This window comes from Capra hircus, chromosome 3 (genome assembly GCF_001704415.2).
Source record: "Capra hircus breed San Clemente chromosome 3, ASM170441v1, whole genome shotgun sequence".
Lineage (NCBI taxonomy): Eukaryota > Metazoa > Chordata > Mammalia > Artiodactyla > Bovidae > Capra > Capra hircus.
In genome coordinates, this window is record NC_030810.1 from 20,856,842 (window position 1) to 20,873,872 (window position 17,031).

Consider the following 17,031-nt stretch of genomic DNA (forward strand, 5'->3'; position numbering starts at 1 on the left):
AGGCCAGAGGCTGCCGGGGCTGCGGGGAGGAAGCGGCAAGCAGCAGGGGGCAGCAGGGGCAGGCCAGCCGGGGGCGGGGGGCGGGCAGAAGGAGCCTTTAAAGCTCCTGCCCCGCCCACAGGTGAACAGTGCCGGGAGAGCCAGCGCCGTCTCCCGCCTGCCCACTCAGTGGCAGTTCCCCTGGAGCTGTGGTCCTCTCTGGAGCCTCAGCGGATCCCTCTTACAGAACTTACTACCAGGACCCCTGACCAGGTGATGGCATAGGATAGACTCTCCTGCGAAGAGAGAGCAATCTGGAAACAGGTTTGGGGAGCTGGAAGGGCCATGGGGAGGGTCCTGGAAGAGTCTAGGATTGGTCTGGGGTGGTGGGAGTGGAAAGTCCAGGGTAAGCTGGAGCCAGGTAACGACATGGAGTGACCCTGAAGTGGGGGAATCAGGCTTGGGGTGCGTGTGGGATGGACACATGTGGGATGTTAGAATTTCAAAGTGTCAGGTGTTAGTAGAGGTCCTGGGCAGTACAGAAAGTTAGGGGTATCAGGATGGGAACTGGGGAAAATCCTGAGGTGTCAGAGTCCAGAGACATCAGAGTCCAGAGGCAGAAGCTCGGTAAATATGTGAGTCCAGGATGCTGGAGTCTGGTATGTCAGTCCAGGCTGGGGGAGGCGGGCAGGGAGCGAGATCCTAATTCCCACATGTCTGCCTCCCAGGAGCCACCATGGGGTGCTTCAGCTTCATTAAGGTCATGATGATCCTCTTCAACATGCTCATCTTTGTAAGTATGGGGTTTATGGGTTCTTTGGGGTTCCCTACAGGAGTGGGTCTTAGCCTGAGTAGAGCCCCTACTGGGGAATAAGAGATTGCTATGTCCACACTCTTCCTGAAAGTTTCTCCTGATGATGAGATGTGGAAGTCTCCCTGAAGGCTGAGTCTTGGCTCCAGGAGCAGCCTAGCTGCCGCACAACCTGGGGTGGAGAAGTTTAGGGGCATCCTCTCCTTCCAGGAAGTTTCAGGCTTAGAGCAGGGCAGAGTAGGCTAACAGGCTGGGGCCTCAGGGAGGGGCAGGGGTTTGCCCAAGATCACCTAGCATGGAAGGAAATTCAGTGGCCTGTGTATGATGGGGAGCCAAAAGCCGAGAAGGTCCAGAGATATGGGAGTAGAGTTTCAGCTGCAAGCGGAATTTGTTGTATTTTTTCAACAAACACTGCCTAAAACTCTGTGCCCTCAGGGATCCTGGGTCCAACAGGCCAGATAGGCAGCCAGTTTTCCATATGTGTGGTCTGATCACAGAGCGCATTGGAGGGGCTTGAACCCTGCCTAGTCAGAGAAGACTTCTAGAAGGAAATAGCTGAGGCTAGGAATTTGCACGTAGTGAGGGGGTTGGTAAAGCATGCAAAAAGGCCCAGAGGCAATGAAATCAGATATTGTTCAGAAAACCAGGGACAGACTGTATAGGGCATGTTTGAGGAAGCTGAGCAATGAGGCATGAATCTAGAGATGGTGGTAAAATTGGGGAGAAATGGACAACATGGACAAAGGACAAAGCCCTTGGATGGTGGCTGAGGATGGAGGAAGGGGCAAGCGAGACAGAGGTCTTGGAGATAATGACCGCATCTCCTCTCCGTTGAGAGCAAACCTGGTGGGTACTTCACCAGCAGCCATGTACCCAGTGGACTTGCAGCTCAGGATATTTGGAAGTCGTGTGCCCATAGGTGGTCACTGAAGCCATGGGCAGGGTGCGCACACACAGGGTGAGTGAACTCCAGGAAACTCAGTTTCTAAGGGGTAAACAGAGAAAAGGCTACCAGGAAGCAAATGGAGAAAGAGCATAAGGAAGCAAAGCAGGAAAGCAAGGTGTCAGAAAGTCAAGGAGGATACACCCATGGCTGAGCACAGGTTGTCACCAGAGACCTTGAAGCCTCAGGAGACTGGGTGAGAGTGAGCAAAGCATGAGGAAATGGAGGTATGAAGTGCAGGTGAATTTGGAGGAATTGGGCTGGGGGTGAGGACACTCTCTGATGCTGGTGTGGCCTGTGCCTTGGGCTTCTTCTCCTTTCAGGGAATTAGCCTTTATCCCTGTATCTGAAGGCAGCAGGATTGCAGGGATCTGGAGCACAGGGGCTCTGGCCCGAGGGGGGTTAAAGGCAAATCCGGTTTGGTTTCTGGCCTCTGTTGCCCAGGCCTTGCCAGACTGGGCAGGGCAGGCCTCCGACTCCTTGAAATCTGACCCCGCAGGCTAGAAGCCCAGCTTTGTGTCCTTGGGCAAACATGCCTGGGATCCACCCACAACCTGCCACTTTGCTCCTGGTTCCAGCCTCAGTTTCCATAGCCGGAAAGTGGGGACTGGACACCTGGGTGGTGTCAGGCTGATTCATCCACTGAAGCACTGGGTCAGTGAGGCTTTGCTCTAAGAGCTGTGGGAACTGGGCAGTGCCCTCCTTTCCAGTCTCGGCCTCAGGATCACCTCTGAGGTGGGGTGCGGCCTCTGAGAGCTCTGGCTGTACTCCATCTCTGGTGCCTCAGTTTCCACTTGTGTGGCAAGGAGAGGTCTGAGCTGGTCCTGGAAGGGACCCAAATGGAGGACCTTAAGGTGGGTGTCCCTTCTTACCATTGCCCTCTCCAAGGTTGGGAGCAGGTGTAAACCTCAGCCACGCCTCTGTTGCTATAGTGACCGTTGAACCTGCTCAACGCTACCACCCTCCTCTTTCTGCCTATCAGAGCACCGAGGTGTTCCAGGCACCTATAACCCAGAAGCGAAATGGGGGGAGGTGGCTGCCGGTGGGGGGTGCAGGGGCAGGTGTTCACCTGCTTGTTTGCACTTCAAGCTATGTGGCAGGACCCTGGCAGCGGTAAGGGAAAGCTCTGCTCCTCCCCTACACCCTGTGGCTATTTCTGGAATCCCTGGTCTCATTTACATCTGCCTAGATGTGCAGCCTGGTGCTGACTGCAGATGTCCCAGATCCCATCTTTCTGGCTCTAAAGATGAGTCAGAACTCCCTACAGAATGAGTTTTTGGACTCCATACCCAATAAATGGGAAAGTTTCTCATCTCGCATCTTCCTAACTGAGCTGTGTGATAGGGAGCTGCCTGGCAGCACTGTTTCAAAGTCTGCCTCTCTGTCCCCAGCTGTGTGGTGCAGCCCTGTTGGCAGTGGGCATCTGGGTGTCGGTTGATGGACCATCCTTCATGAAGATCTTCGGGCCGATGTCATCCAGTGCCATGCAATTCGTCAACGTGGGCTACTTCCTCATCGCAGCCGGTGCTGTGCTCTTCGCTCTTGGTTTCCTGGGCTGCTACGGCGCCCATACTGAGAGCAAGTGTGCCCTCATGACGGTGTGTCAAACCCAGCTCCACAGGCCCATAACCAAAGCCCAGGGTCCCCTCACCCTTAACACTAGGCCCTGAGGATTCCCAAACCCTGCTCTGGATTCCGGGGGTCTTGGCAAACGGGGTGGGGGGCGGGGAGGGGAGAGCACGGTTAGGGTAAGGAAGGCATGAGAGGCTCTCTCTCCCTAAAACTCAGATCCCTGTTCTCCATTCAGTTCTTCTTCATCCTCCTCCTCATCTTCATTGCTGAGGTTGCAGCTGCTGTGGTCGCCTTAGTGTATACTACATTGGTGAGGAACAGGGATGGAGCAAGGGGGTACCCCTGGGCAAAGTCCTGAGAGGGGGCCACACCCTCCACACCAGGCTGTAAACACTGGCCTTCCCCACCCAGGCTGAGAACTTCCTGACGGCGGTGGTGGTGCCTAATATCAAAAAAGAGTACGGTTCCCAAAAAGACTTCACTCAAGTGTGGAACTCCACCATGGAAGGGGTAAGGTGGGCTGGGGGAGACTTGGGGGTGGAGAGAAATAAGCAAGGGCCCCTCTGATCATCTTCTCTTCATTCCCAGCTCAAGTGCTGTGGCTTCACCAACTACACAGATTTTGAGGGCTCACCCTATGTAAGAATGAACGGTACCTTTCCCCCATACTGTTGCTATAACAGTGTTAATCACTCATTCGTGGAACCCTGCAACAGTGTCAACGCCCATAACATGAGCGTACAGGTAAAGGTTGGCCTAGGAGGTTGGGATGCTTTAACGGCCTCAGGGTGCTGAATGAGAGTGGGAGCAGCTGCTGACTATAGATGCTCTCTCCCCTCCCCCAAGGGATGCTTCAAACAGCTTCTGTATGACATCCGAACCAACGCAGTCACTGTGGGTGGTGTGGCAGCTGGAATTGGGGGCTTGGAGGTAAGGAGAGGAGCTTGGGGCAGGATATCCCCCACCCTGGCTCAGGGCTGCTTGACCCACCTCTGAGGCCTCTCTGGAAGAGACAAACTTCTAACAAAGCTTCACGATCGGTGTCTCGGGGGGCAGGGGACTAAAGTTTAAGGACCCTGATATGTCTCTTCATCTCTCCCTGTCCCTTTCCCACCAGCTGGCTGCCATGATTGTGTCCATGTATCTGTACTGCAATCTGGAATAAGTCGGCTTCTCCTTCCACCTCTGCTGTCGTATGAGAACTGTGAAGAGGCAATGATCAGGGTGGGGACAGGATCTAACAGTGTCTCTTGGGCTGGAGTTGACCTGACTTTATTCCTCTGGACTCGGGGCCAAATGGACACCACCCCCTTCATCTGGAGCCTGACATTTCCTTCTATTGGCGGGTTTGGGGTCCTCTTATTCCAGAGCCCCTAAGGTAGCCAGTCCTCTTACCTATTCCTCCAGTCTGTCCGTTAAACACTTGATACCCCCTCAGAGCAAAGTGGGGGGGTGCTCTTGGGGATCCCAGTACACCACAGGGGGAATTAGAGAAAAGCAACCCATAGCATGAGCATATACAAAATCAGCAGTTACTGAGCAGATGTGTAGAAGGCATTTCAGAATTCATAAACCCATTAAAATGTTTATCTGGACTGTGTGTATCTTTGGGGAGAGGGACCTCAAACTTGTCTACACTGGCCTCAAACTCCTGTGGGGTTGTTGACTCGGAGGTTCCTGGAAAGGCAGCAGAAGGGAAGTGGCATTGAGGTGGTTGGCTATTTCTCACCTTCATTTGGATTGCAGACCTGGAAGGGAGCTTAACAAGAATGCGCAAGAGGTCACTGAGCGAGGTGGCGGGGGCTGGGCCAGTCTGTAGCCCTATAATGTGGGAGGACTTTGGTCTGAAACTACCCCTTCCTGGGTAGGGGCACTGGACTGGAAAACTATGAAAATAACAAGCTTGTGCCCAAATAGGGGGCAGGGAGACTAAAAATACTGCCAGGGCAATGGAAGAGGGTCATTCCTTAAGTTCTGGGAAGCTCTCCAGAAGCCCCCACCAGGGCACCCAAGCTGCCTACCCTTCCCAGGCAGGCAGAGCCCCGCACCTGTCCCTGCTTTGGGGACATCAGAGAGAATTTCATTTACTGTCTTGATCACCCAGTGCTCTATAGATCTGATCTCTTATTTAGTCTTAACTACCCCATATTCCAGAAACTGGGCCTAGAGAAGCCAAGTGACTTCTTCCAGGTCCACAACCTCCTATGAAAAGCTGGGCCTGGATTTCGGTCCATCCCATCTGACTCCAGAGCCAGGTGGGGTCCTGGCTGACATGGCGGCATGATTTACTTTTAAATCACAACATCCCAGAAAACCACCTGATCACTGCTGCAGAAGAGAGAGCACTAAGGTGGGAGGCCATGGCCAGAGGGTATGGTGTCTACCTCCAAGCCTAGCCCAGCCTGGCAAACCAGTCCTCCTTGCCTCCCTTTGACCCTTGGATCCTTCTTCCCAGGCTTTACTAGGGCAACCCAGAACTATCACTTGTCCTGAGTCCAAAAAAGAACTGCAACCTTGCCAGTGGAACACAGTCCGAGAGCTAGTCTTCAAGGCCCAGATCAGGAATCTCCTGGGGAATGGGCGGGTGGAGCACTCAGTGCCCATCCCACCTCTCTATGCCTCATACTACCCCACCCCCAGGTGCATACATGAAGGCTGCAAGGGATTTGTTTGCCCTGGGCGGGCCTCCTCCACCTCATTACAGGTTAATTGCTCCTCAACCTGGCTTTTGTGGCACCTTGAACACTATCTTTACCTCCGGCAAACACTGAAGGCGTCACGGTGGCGAGAAATGTCGGAGCCACATACTGTCCCTGCCATCACTGAGCGGGGTTCCAGGCACCAGTGGGAGAGGCAGGGGCAGAGAGCTGGTGACAGGGCGGAGTTCCTGCCAGTTCCTGCCTCCTTGGCCAAAGGCTCCATATAAGGAGCTCATCCGGCTCACTTTACAAGGGCTCTGCAGGCAGACCCCTTCTCAAACTGTCCTGTACTCACTTTCATGAACGTAAGTCCTTCACAGATTCCCCAGTTGCCATGCCTTGGGCTGTATCAACTATTCCTCTGGATAATCTCTTCCATCTTCTGGCAGGCTTGCATGATTTAGATCTTCCTAATCTCTGGATCACTGGCTGGGTAAGAATCTGATGAAAATGATAGCTTTTCCCCAGAAAAACGCTCAGATACGGAATCTGTATACAAGCTTCCCTCAGGGCCACAGGCATCCTTGTTCTTGTGTCTCCATCCGCAGTGCACTCCTCACTTCCTGCATGAGGGACATTCAGCTCTGTCTTGCCCACTTCCTTCCCACATGCACCACTATCCTCACCCGCTCTCCATCACCTCCTCATCCCCACCTATTCCATTTTGCTCTCTCTTGCTCCATTTCTGGGGACAGGTGCTCTGGCCCAGACGAACTAGGCAGGAATAGTACCATGGTTAATTGAACAGTGGGAACGGGGTGTGGGGGTGCTGCTCTGAACTCAGGCCCAAGTAGGGGCTAAAGGTCAGGCTCAGTTGTTCTAGGGTGGACCTTAGGTAAAAATCTTGGAGTTTGAGACTCGGGCATCCCCTGGTGGCCAAATGGCACTAGTCAAGGTCACTCAGATGTGTCTGACTCTTTGTGACCCCATGGACTATACAGTCCCTGGAATTCTCCAGGCCAGAATACTGGAGTAGGTAGCCTTTCCCTTCTCCAGGGGTTCTTCCCAACTGAGGGATCGAACCCAGGTCTCCCACTTTGCAGGTGGACTCTTTACCAACTGAGCCACAGGGAAGCCCAAGTGGAAAATAAACCTGTGGAAGATAGTAAAGAAAACTCACCATCTATCACGACCATTCTCTCTCCCACCCATCCGTGTGTGTGTGTGTCTCTCTCTCATACACACACAGTCACAAGACACATCCCCAGAGCTTTTCTCCTTTTTTAATCAATGACCACCTTATCCAGCTTTGGAAATCTGGACAAAGAGGAGGCTGAGAAGAGGCCTGGTTCAGTGTCTGAGGGTCTCTGAGTGAGTCTGCATCAGCAGGTGGGCCCTAGGTGGGCCTGTCCATGGGTTGGGCACAGCAGTTTCCTGAGTAAGAGCCTGCCCCACCCTCAGGGCAGCACCCCAGTCCAAAAAAAAAAAAAGGAATCAAGGCCCTCCAGGCTTCAGCTGTTTCCAAGGCCCTCAGGACAGTCAATAAATATGTTAGGTTCTGAGTCAGGCCTGGGAGGAGGGAGTATGCAAAGGGCAGGATGGGCTGCCCAGGGATCCCGGTGATTCCCAGGTACTCTCCTGCCCTTTCCCGACAAGGAAGTAAATAAATAGACCTCCAACTCAGGAACAGGGGTGTTGGAGCAGAGGAACCCTCCCCTGGGAGTTAGTAATTAAGTCTCATGTTAAAAACAAACCAGACCCAGCCCCTGCCAGTGTCTACAAAATCCTACAGGATTGGGTAAAGGGCTAGCCTGCCTGGGGGTACACAGTACCCAGCCCTACAGGTTCCTGGAGGAGGTCTCATGTCTGTTCTGCAGCTCCTGGGCCTCCCTCCTCCTTTGGGGGTGACTCCAAGAAAATTGGGGTGATTGATGGTGGCTTCTTCATCCTGAGAAGAGAATAGGAATATGGACAGGGAAGCGGTCATTAGCTACATCCCCTAATCCCATGAGCCTTCCATTTCCCAGGACAGGATAGGGTCACTCACGAGTACGGGGAGGCTGGGACCCCCACCACCAGGAAGTGGTTCTTCTTCCGAAACAGTCTCCACAGGCCCCGGTGGTTGCCACGCACATCCAGGTCCCAGATTCGGAGGCACTGGGGGAGGGGGAGGGGGGCCGGCAAAGGCATAGGTCAGAGAGCTGTGGCGAGGGCCCAGCACCACCCCCCTCAGCAGCCTTCTCAATTTGCAAGACAGCATCTTCAAGACTATGGATTTGTGAAGGAGGTTAGAAGAGAGGCTCTGAGAGTATGAAGAGAAGGTTCTAAAGAGTCCAGAAAGGCTCCCTGTATCTTGGGGAGGGGTATTCCTGGGGCAGGTGTGGTGTTGGAGCACCTTGGCAAGCTGAGTCCAGGTGGTGAAGTCATCGTCCTTCTCCATCCGGATAAAGGCCACGTAGGTGTGGCCCTCTGTGTCTGGCAGGAAAGAGTCTTCACAAGGGTTCTTGCTGTGGTCCAGAACCTCCGCTTCGCTGCAGCAGGGGGCGGGGGAGAAAGGCCAAGACAAGGCCCACCTCGTGACTGTGTCACACAGGCCCTGTGCTTTTAATGCTCTACTGCGGCTATCTTGAACTTCTTAAGAATTTTTGAACAAGGGACCCTGGTTTTCATTTTGCATTGGACTCCACAAACTCTGGGGCCAAGACTCCCAGTATGTGACACCTCCTCACTCCCTGACACATCCCTCACTGCCCTCAGCCGTACCTGAGCAGCCTGTGAACTTCCACTTCATAAGCGTCCTTCTTCAGACTGAAGGAGAGGAAGAACCGAGTCGGGGCGGGGCATCAGTCCAGGGGAGGGGTAGCCCCTCAAGGGACCATGTGGGGGTCGGGGCAACAGGGCTGGGGTAAATACACAAGCCCCAGGGAAAGGGCCTGTCAAGTACTGGTTATCGAGACTCCTAGGCCTCCCCTGTGCTGTCCGCAGCCTCTACCTGTCCACGTTCCTGAGCTGGACACCGGGAACCGTGTTGAACTTGTGCTTCTTGAAGTAGGCCTCCTGGAATGGATGTGAAGGTAAAAAGCAGGGCCTTACCCTGGCTGGCCTACACCTGCCTGCAGACCCACCACATATCCACAAGACCCACAGATGAAGTCCTAGACCTATAAAAGCCTCTCTAATTTCCTCGTCTTCCCCATCCTCTTGGCAGTATGCTACTAGCTTTAATCTGGCTCCACCACTGCAGAGTTCACACTGGCATCTCATGCTGCTGGCCCCTGAGCTAGTCCTTGTCTCCAGCGGTTCTCCCCGGACCTGCTGTTGTAGGGCCACAGAAGCTGGGAACGAGGCCCGCAAAGCGACAGGTTGGACTGGGAGGGAGGGAACTTGATGACTAAGGAGCTGAGGGTGAGGGAAATGAGGTCACTCCCTGTTCCTCTCAGAGATGAGTGGGGGTCTTATAGTAACCAGCCTCTGAAGGCCCTCCTGGCTTCTAGGAGGTTCCAAAGTGGAAGCTGTCCATTCCTTCACACTAGGTTTTCTCAAGGTCTCCCTGGCTATAACTGGGGAGTGGCCTTTTGGACACAGCCATGAAGTGGTGGGGACTGGGGCCCTCCCTGTTCACTTCAGGCTGAGGCTTCAGCCTCAACATTTATAAGGATAGAAGAGAGCACAATTTGCAGGGCTGGATGAGTGCATGGCAGCAGAAATCCCCTCCCCACACGCACAGTCTAGTGCTAAGAATAGCAATAATAAAAATAATACCAGCTGACCCTTATATAATGTTTACAGTCCAAAGCATATTACACATACTATCTTCTTTAAGCCTCACATCCCTATGAGGTAGGTGGTATTTTTAGCCTCCTTTCTCAAATAAAGAAACTAATGCACAAGGCAGTTACTAACAATTTCCCAAGGCTACCTGGCTAGTGAGTGGCAGAGCTGAGCCCATGTTCTTGCCCCATCTACCACAGTGTACCTCCCACCCCAGCACCCCTGCCTCCCACTCACATGGAAGTAGCCATTCATGTTGAGGCCAACGATGCCGAAGTGGTAGGATCGGGACACGTCGGGGATGACGCACTCTCGGCCTCGGCGCTGCTCTGGCATCCGCATCCACATGTCCCAGTCCCAGAGCTGGCGGCGTGGGAGACACGGGGGTTAAGAGGGCGAGCTGGCAGGGGGTTCCAAGCCTACCCACCCTCCCCTGCCAGGGCACCTTCTCTGGTGTGGGCCACTTGGGCTCAAGTTCTTCCTTGTACAAGGACTTCCTGAGCACCCAGCCCAGCCCAGGCATGGTCTCCACACGGTACAGCAGTGCTGGGTCCTCCGCTGTGTGCTCATAGCCCTGTGGACAGGCAGCCACGAGAGAAGGGGTTAGCTTGGGGCATCTACCCATCCCTCAGCTGACCCCTGGCTGCTGAGCCTACCTGGTCATTCCAGGCAGAGATACAGTACAAGCTGTCGTCCTCCTCCAGCAGGTGGATGGATTGGCTCAGGAAACTGAGAGGCAGGGTCCGGGGGTTCAGAGAGGGGCAAGGACAAACCCAGTCACACAGTGATGCTGGAAGAGCTGAAGATGGAACTTAGGAGTCATGCCTCCTTCCACCTTCCCCTCAAACCCCATTCATCCCTTCCGTTTCCATTTATCCTTTCTGCTCTCTCCTCCTGCCCCAACACCGGCCAGCCTACCTTTGCTCAGGCATTCCCCCCCACTTTGGAGACTGCTTCCTCCAGAAAGCTTTCTAAGAGCCCCCACTGGAGGGGGCATCGGGCGCTTCTTCCCTGGAGACCCAGTCAAATAAAGAGGCCCCATGCAGCTTGGAGCTGCATGGAGGAGCACTCCTCTCACCTGAAAAAATCCACAGCAATGTCCAGGTCCTCTTCCAGAACCACAGCAAACTTGGCTTCCTAAAGCGGGTGGAGAACAACATGAGCCCTAGGGGGCTTTCTCATCCCATGTCTCTCCCACCTCCATCCCCTTCTCAGGCCACAGTGCCCCCGTTTTTCATATCAGGAGGATGAGGCCCGGAGAGAGGAAGAGCTTGCTATATGGTAAGACCAGACTTATGCTCACTTTCCCCCTCTAGGTCCAAGAGTTTTGTCCTTACTACTCACCGGAAACAGGTTGAAAGTGGCAGTGAGGCTGGCCTTGTAGTGCTGGGTGGGGAGTAGGAATAGGGCACATGAGCTTTGGGGTGGACAGTGGGGCCAGATGTCCACCCCTTCCATCCTTGCCCAGGTGGTACCTGAGACACACGGGCGTTCTTGATGCTGATGGGAGTGTGCTGGATGCCCCTCAGACCAAACAGCGCCACCACATCCATCGGCTCCTAAGGGGCACGGCCATCATGTGAGCCACCTCAACTCCAGCCCCAGCCCACCTCTGCAGGTCTGTCTCATCAAGCCCTGCATGTTTCACAGCCCTTGCCTGGGCTGTCTCCACTGCCAGGCCTCTGTGATCACTGCTACTCAGTACCTGCAACCCTGCACTCTGCTCTGCCCAAAGCCCCCAAGCCCCACTCACCTCATAGTAGCCATCGATGAAAACTGTTATCATCTGGGGAGACACCCCCTGGGCTGAGAGTAGAGAGCGCAGCATCCTGGGGAGCCCAGGGATGGATTAGACCTCTTTGTCCCCCCAAATCAGGACTCCTCTATACTTACAGATGGGCCCCAACTCCCCATGTTCACCCACATAGGTGAATGGACCCAGAATCTGTTGCCTTTCCACCCACCTCAAGCATTTTTCCTGCAGATACATGAGCCTAGGGTTCCCACCACTAGCAACCTCCTGTTCGGTGCTAGATACAGCCCACTCCCGGGCTCACCTGTACAGGTAATTGGGCCGGTTCCCTGCAATGACAGCCACAGGCACATTGAGGACCTTGTTGTCTGGGAGCTGAGGGAGAAAGTGTTCAGCTCTTGCCTTGTTTTCCCTTCAGACTGGGATTCCCCACCTGGGGAAGAGTCTTGAGGGAGAGGGGGACTCAAGGGAAAAGGCAGAGGGCTTCCCTGTCTTGGCCCCTCCACACACTCAGCTCAACTCCATCTCTAGGCCTTTGCTCACACGGTCTGCTCCTTCCCCCCAACCAGGATCCCCCATCTTTCAGAGCCCAGTATAAATCAGCTCCTGGTTCCCTCCCAGGCTGGGGCAGGAAAAGCCCAACCTGGACCTTTCCTTGGGCCTCTTGCCTAGCTGGGGAAGAGTCCGGGCCTCACTGCCTAAAGCCCCACTCACTGGGTCTGGGCTGAACTCGATGGGTGTGGGGTCCTTGCAGCTACACACGCTCCCGTAGCCCTCAACTTTGCTGCAGAAGCGGCGGCGGCGACGGTTCAGCTCTGTGTCTGCCCAGTGGCACTCTGCCTCTGAGGTGGAGGGAAAGATGAGGTCAACAGGATGGGAGAATGAGGCCAGTGCGGTCTGGAGAACACCCTGTAAAGAGAACCCAAATGCCCACCCCCAGCCCAGGCACTGCCCTGGAGCCCAGCCCCCACTGACCCCACCTTCAGCTGAGCTCAGCGGCACATCTGTCTTCAGCAGAACTGGATCTCCCCAGGAGGAGAGGGCAGGTGACTTAGAATGTTTCTCCCCGAGCACAGGACCTGGCAGGGGGCAGAAATGAGGGGCAATGGGGGCCCTAGATCCAGGCTCTAGTGCTGGATCTTCTTCCTGTCTCCTGGCCCAGCTTCATCCAGCCCACCACCACCAGCTCTGATTGGACCCCTATCCCACCCCATCTCCCGGAGTTTTGCTCCTCCCAGACCCTGAATACTACAGGGTGGATGCCTATGCTGCCGGCACCTCCTTTTCGTCCCACGAAGGCCCAGGTGTCCCTCCAGCCCAGGGCAGGGCCAGCCTGGCTGCCTAGGCTCCTCAGCAGAGCCTTGGCGGTGTCCTTGAGGTGGAAGGAGCCCTCGTCCTAGGGGACCAGAGAAGGTGATCAACCTCACTGGCACAGCTCCGGAAGACCTGGCCTCCAGGAATACTAACTGCAGGTCAAGCACCATGTCAAATCTTTTACTTAAATCAGCTCATTGAATTATCACATCCCAGAAAACTGAAGGCTTAGATTCTGAAACTCACCCAAGGTCACCAGGCTAATCAGTCGTTACCATGGTCCCACACAGTACCCACCTCTGTCCCCTGCCACCTCCCTGCCCTCCCCCTTCTACCCTTCTCCTCCCCTCCCCCATCCTGCTCCAGCTCCACTGGCAGCCTTGTTCCGCAAGCATGCCAAGCACCTTTCCAATTAGGGGTCTTTGTGCTTGCCTTTCCATCTAGAATGCTCTTTCTCCAGACATTCATAGGGCTCACTTCTTACTTCTTCCAGCTTTCTGTGCACAGGTCATTTCCTTACAGAGGCCTTCCCTTTCACCCTGTCTCCCTTGCTTTATTTTCTTCTCCATATAAGTTATCATTTCCTGACATTATAGATTTATCTGGTGGCTTCCTGTTGATCTTGCCCTGTGGGTATACTCCAGAAGGGTAGGGACTCTGTCGTGTTCCCCACTGACAAGGCTGGGATTGGAACCTGGTCACCTTCCTCCAGAGGCTTTTGCCACTCTGCCATATTAGGGGCACGAACCCAGGGCCACAAGCAGAGTTGAATTAGGGGCATTGGGAATGCGGCCAAGGCCGAGTCACTGACCTTGACAGTGCAGATGAGTACTCGGCCGGGTGCCACCATGTTGAGGAACAGCACCATGGCCTCATCCTCATGAGGTGAATAGGTGTCAAACACTCGCTTTGCCATCACATGGCCCTGGTAGGAGACACAGCTCTTGTGAGTTAGTGTCACCAGCAAGGAGGGTTTAGCTACGGCCCTCTAGGTTCCCTACCCTTAGAACCTCACCGTGGCCTGGTTGAGGACGATGACATGGATGCCCCGGCCCTGCTCCTGGGCCTCATCCTCCAGCACCTGCAGAGTAGTGGAGACAAGGACAAACTCTTCATTCTGGCATTTGAGGTCTCTCTGTCTTACGGGCACTTACAGAAACAGCTGCATGAAACAAAACCTCCCCTCCTTCCTCTGCCTCTGGTCACATAGTTCTCTTCAGACCCAGCTTGAAGGGCACGTCTTCAGGAAGTCTCCATAGTTCTTGCATGAAAGGAGATCCCATCTTTCTACAATCTGCCCCCGCTGTCATGACGTTTAGAGCCCTTGACTATCTGCCTCATGCTGGAGCTATCACAGTTTATCTGACTGAACCCCTCAAAGTAGAGGCCAGGTCTGTCATGACGTTTAGAGCCCTTGACTATCTGCCTCATGCTGGAGCTATCACAGTTTATCTGACTGAACCCCTCAAAGTAGAGGCCAGGTCTGGTTACCTCTGGATTTCCAGTGTCCAGGCCAAGGCCAAGATCAAAGAAGGGAGCAGGAAGTAGTTACAAATAAATAAATCAATAAAGTAACTGCCTACTAATATTATCACTTTTGATAATACCCGCTACATATGATATATTTCACATACTTTACACTAGGCATCAGCCCACTCACCGTGGTGCCGTCCACTGCCACATACACTTTGCTGCGGCTTGAGTATACCTCCACATCCAGGACACGTCGGGGACCACTGCCTCTGCGCCGTGGAGGCTCCAGTCGGCCCAGGGCCTCATCTGGAGGGGTGTGACAGGTCTTGGAGATGGTCCCTTCAGCAAAATCTGGGATCTGCCTACCCTTTCAGCTTTAGGATCCCAGGGGACCTCCCTCCACCACCAACCCCAGCCTCAGTCTGGCCCTACCATAGTCTTGTTCTGGCTCCAGGTCTTCACTGGCCTCGCTGATAGCTCGTCGTGTGTCCAGGATCAACTTGATGTTGACAATGACGGTCACCAGTAGGAAAAGCACAGCTCCTGTCTGAGGGGAGGGGTGGGGATGATAAACAGGGGCACCCCCTCCAGATCACTGAGGGTCTTCCTGAAATGAGGGCTCTGGCTGAAGCGATGACACGGGGAGAACCTGGGTTTGCCTGTCCTCTCTCTGTAAGACCAGTTCTACTCCCCCAGATCAGGGTCCAGTTTCATGACCACCTCCTTCAGAGAGCCCCCCTTCCATCAGGGCGTTCCCTACCCAGAACTCCTGTATTCTTCCATTGGAGGCCTTGAGTTTCTTGGTCCCCTCCACAATTAGTTCCTAGAGATGGAGCCAGTCCCAGAGAACCACACGGGGAATTGGAAGACCTGGGTGCTAGCCCTGCCTGTCTGACAGGTGTGTGCCCTGGGCAAAGCCTTCCTGATCCAACTTCAGCTTTGTCAGAAGCCTAGGAGGTTGTACCTGGGTTCTGATTCCAGAACTCTGGGCCCAAACCACTACCTGGAAGGGATGGGAGACAAAGAGGTTTCCCCTCTAGGAAGGTGCTCCCTCTTTCTGTGGTGGGGCCAGCCAAGGTAGGTCCCGTTCCCATGGTCTAGGCTGGGGGCAAAGCTGAGAGGGAGCCCCTGGGAGTTTGGGGACAGCTCTATACCTGACAGAACCTCCGCAGGGCCCGCTGGTTGGTCAGTTTATACTTCCAGGTAAGATACCAGCTCCGCTTTTTTCGCGCCCCAAAGGGCTTGATGAGGGGGCTGGGCTTCCAGTCGTCCATGTCGTATTGGGGGGGTCACCACTGTCCTGGCCAACCCATGCCTGCAGCAATCTGAGGAGACCAGAGGGTCACATGGGGTAAGGTGTTCTTCCCAGAGTCTGATGTTTTCTCAGGGAGATGAGGGAGGACCTCCCAGTAATTATTCCCTGAGGGCATCCATGCTCTGTGACCCAGGGAAAGTAGCTCAACTACTCTGGAAGGGAAACCTTCAAAGGGGTCGGAACATCTGGAAACTCCGCTGGGGCTGGGGAAACTGACAGGACAGCTCACGGTCCCAGGGGTGGAGGCCAAATCATCGGCTCTCAGGCTCATCAATCCCTAAGAACGAAGCCCCAGACCTTCCTAGTGATCGCGTGAGCAAAGGGCAGCGAACCCCCAACATCACCATTCTCTATCCGCTTCGGCCCTCGCTCCCTCCGATCTGGCCTTGCTTTCTTCCTCCCGGGGCTCGGGGCCGCCCGAGCAGTCGGAGGATCCGCCCGGGCCACGCCACCCCTCCTGGACCCCCGTCCAGAGACACTCACATCTCAAGGAGCGCGGGCCCCGTTCGAGCCCCACTCGGGCCCGCACAGCTCGGCCCGGAGCACCGCGGCCTCCGCCTCCTCCATGCCGCTCGCGGCCCCGCCCCGGCCCGGCCGGCCCGCCTCTCCGCTTCCGCCGCCGCAGCCGCCGCGGGGTGAGAGGGCGGCGGGCGGCGCTTAGGGCGGCGGCCAGTGTCTGCTGCCCGCGAGTCCTGCTAGTGCTGGGTCCGTCAGCTGCTTTGCAGCCGGCTGGCCGGGTTGGGCGGCTGGGGGAGAGCCACTTCCCGGCCCCCAGTACCGCGCGATGGCAAACCCGATTCGGGTCGGAGTCCTAGAGCCTTGGACTAGACCGCGATGCGCGCCAGGGTCAGAAGGGCGACAGGCCTGGAACATAGACACCCACCTCCCTTTGCTTGGGCGAGGCTGCACCTAGGTCTAGTGTATGCGAGGCCATTGAAGACTACGGGGAATTAAAACCTGGTTATACCACTCTCCTAGACCTTGGGCAGGTCATTTCACGTCTCAGCATAGGTTCCCTTCTCTGTGAAATGAGGATGCCGTTACATGATGCTTACTGCATGGCAGTCACCGTTCTAAGTAAGCACCGCACTATATTAACTCATCTAATTCCACAACAACTCCAAGAGGTAGGAACTATTACTATCCCAATCATAGAGACAAAGAAAATGAAGCGCAATATTACGAAGTTGGTAGAGCTAGAATTCAAACCCAGGCAGTCTGGTTCCAGATTCCTCTTAACCCCTCACTATACTGATAATAATAACGCTTAATAAAGTTCAGCAGGTGTGAAGCATTTAGCTTAACACAGTGGTTCTCAAACTTCAGCTTGCATTAGAATCACTTGGAGGGGTTATTAAAACATTGCTGTGCCCTATTCTTAGAGTTTTTGATTTAGGAGTCTGGAGGGCAAAGCAAAATACTGCATTTCTAAAAAGTTTCTAGGGGATGGTGATGCTTATT

At 54.7% G+C, this 17,031-nt stretch overlaps 2 protein-coding genes across 3 annotated transcripts; one reads left to right on the forward strand and one right to left on the reverse strand.

Moving 5' to 3' along the window:
* TSPAN1 (tetraspanin 1) lies at window positions 128-4,900 on the forward strand. 2 transcript variants are annotated; one of them, XM_005678519.3, is made up of 8 exons: window positions 128-252; window positions 708-772; window positions 3,125-3,331; window positions 3,541-3,615; window positions 3,717-3,815; window positions 3,894-4,049; window positions 4,152-4,235; window positions 4,423-4,900. In XM_005678519.3, the coding sequence occupies exons 2-8, from the start codon at window positions 716-718 to the stop codon at window positions 4,468-4,470; spliced, it is 726 nt and encodes a 241-aa protein (XP_005678576.1). In that variant the 5' UTR covers window positions 128-252; window positions 708-715; the 3' UTR covers window positions 4,471-4,900. The 2 variants fall into 2 exon arrangements, with proteins under 2 accessions (XP_005678576.1, XP_013818344.1); XM_013962890.2 differs by lacking the exon at window positions 128-252 and adding an exon at window positions 280-303 and having other exon boundaries at window positions 4,423-4,892.
* POMGNT1 (protein O-linked mannose N-acetylglucosaminyltransferase 1 (beta 1,2-)) lies at window positions 7,210-16,166 on the reverse strand. The gene is made up of 22 exons (XM_005678515.3): window positions 16,054-16,166; window positions 15,410-15,580; window positions 14,688-14,802; window positions 14,443-14,561; window positions 13,798-13,863; window positions 13,594-13,707; window positions 12,747-12,864; window positions 12,449-12,547; window positions 12,183-12,310; window positions 11,773-11,843; window positions 11,469-11,544; window positions 11,191-11,274; window positions 11,060-11,101; window positions 10,794-10,852; window positions 10,372-10,444; window positions 10,161-10,289; window positions 9,953-10,078; window positions 8,937-9,001; window positions 8,708-8,752; window positions 8,340-8,475; window positions 7,992-8,101; window positions 7,210-7,892 (listed from the first exon to the last, which is right to left on the reverse strand). The coding sequence occupies exons 2-22, from the start codon at window positions 15,527-15,529 to the stop codon at window positions 7,805-7,807; spliced, it is 1,983 nt and encodes a 660-aa protein (XP_005678572.2). The 5' UTR covers window positions 15,530-15,580; window positions 16,054-16,166; the 3' UTR covers window positions 7,210-7,804.

Coding starts and splice junctions, on each gene's coding strand:
- POMGNT1 (XM_005678515.3), bottom strand. CDS start 15,529: ATGGACGACTGGAAGCCCAGCCCCCTCATCAAGCCCTTTGGGGCGCGA. Junction 10,079..10,160: donor AGTGGCCCACACCAGAGAAG/GTGCCCTGGCAG, acceptor CCACGCCGCCAG/CTCTGGGACTGGGACATGTG. Junction 8,753..8,936: donor CAGCTCAGGAACGTGGACAG/GTAGAGGCTGCG, acceptor CCTCTCCTTCAG/TCTGAAGAAGGACGCTTATG.
- TSPAN1 (XM_005678519.3), top strand. CDS start 716: ATGGGGTGCTTCAGCTTCATTAAGGTCATGATGATCCTCTTCAACATG. Junction 773..3,124: donor TCTTCAACATGCTCATCTTT/GTAAGTATGGGG, acceptor CTCTGTCCCCAG/CTGTGTGGTGCAGCCCTGTT. Junction 3,616..3,716: donor CCTTAGTGTATACTACATTG/GTGAGGAACAGG, acceptor TTCCCCACCCAG/GCTGAGAACTTCCTGACGGC.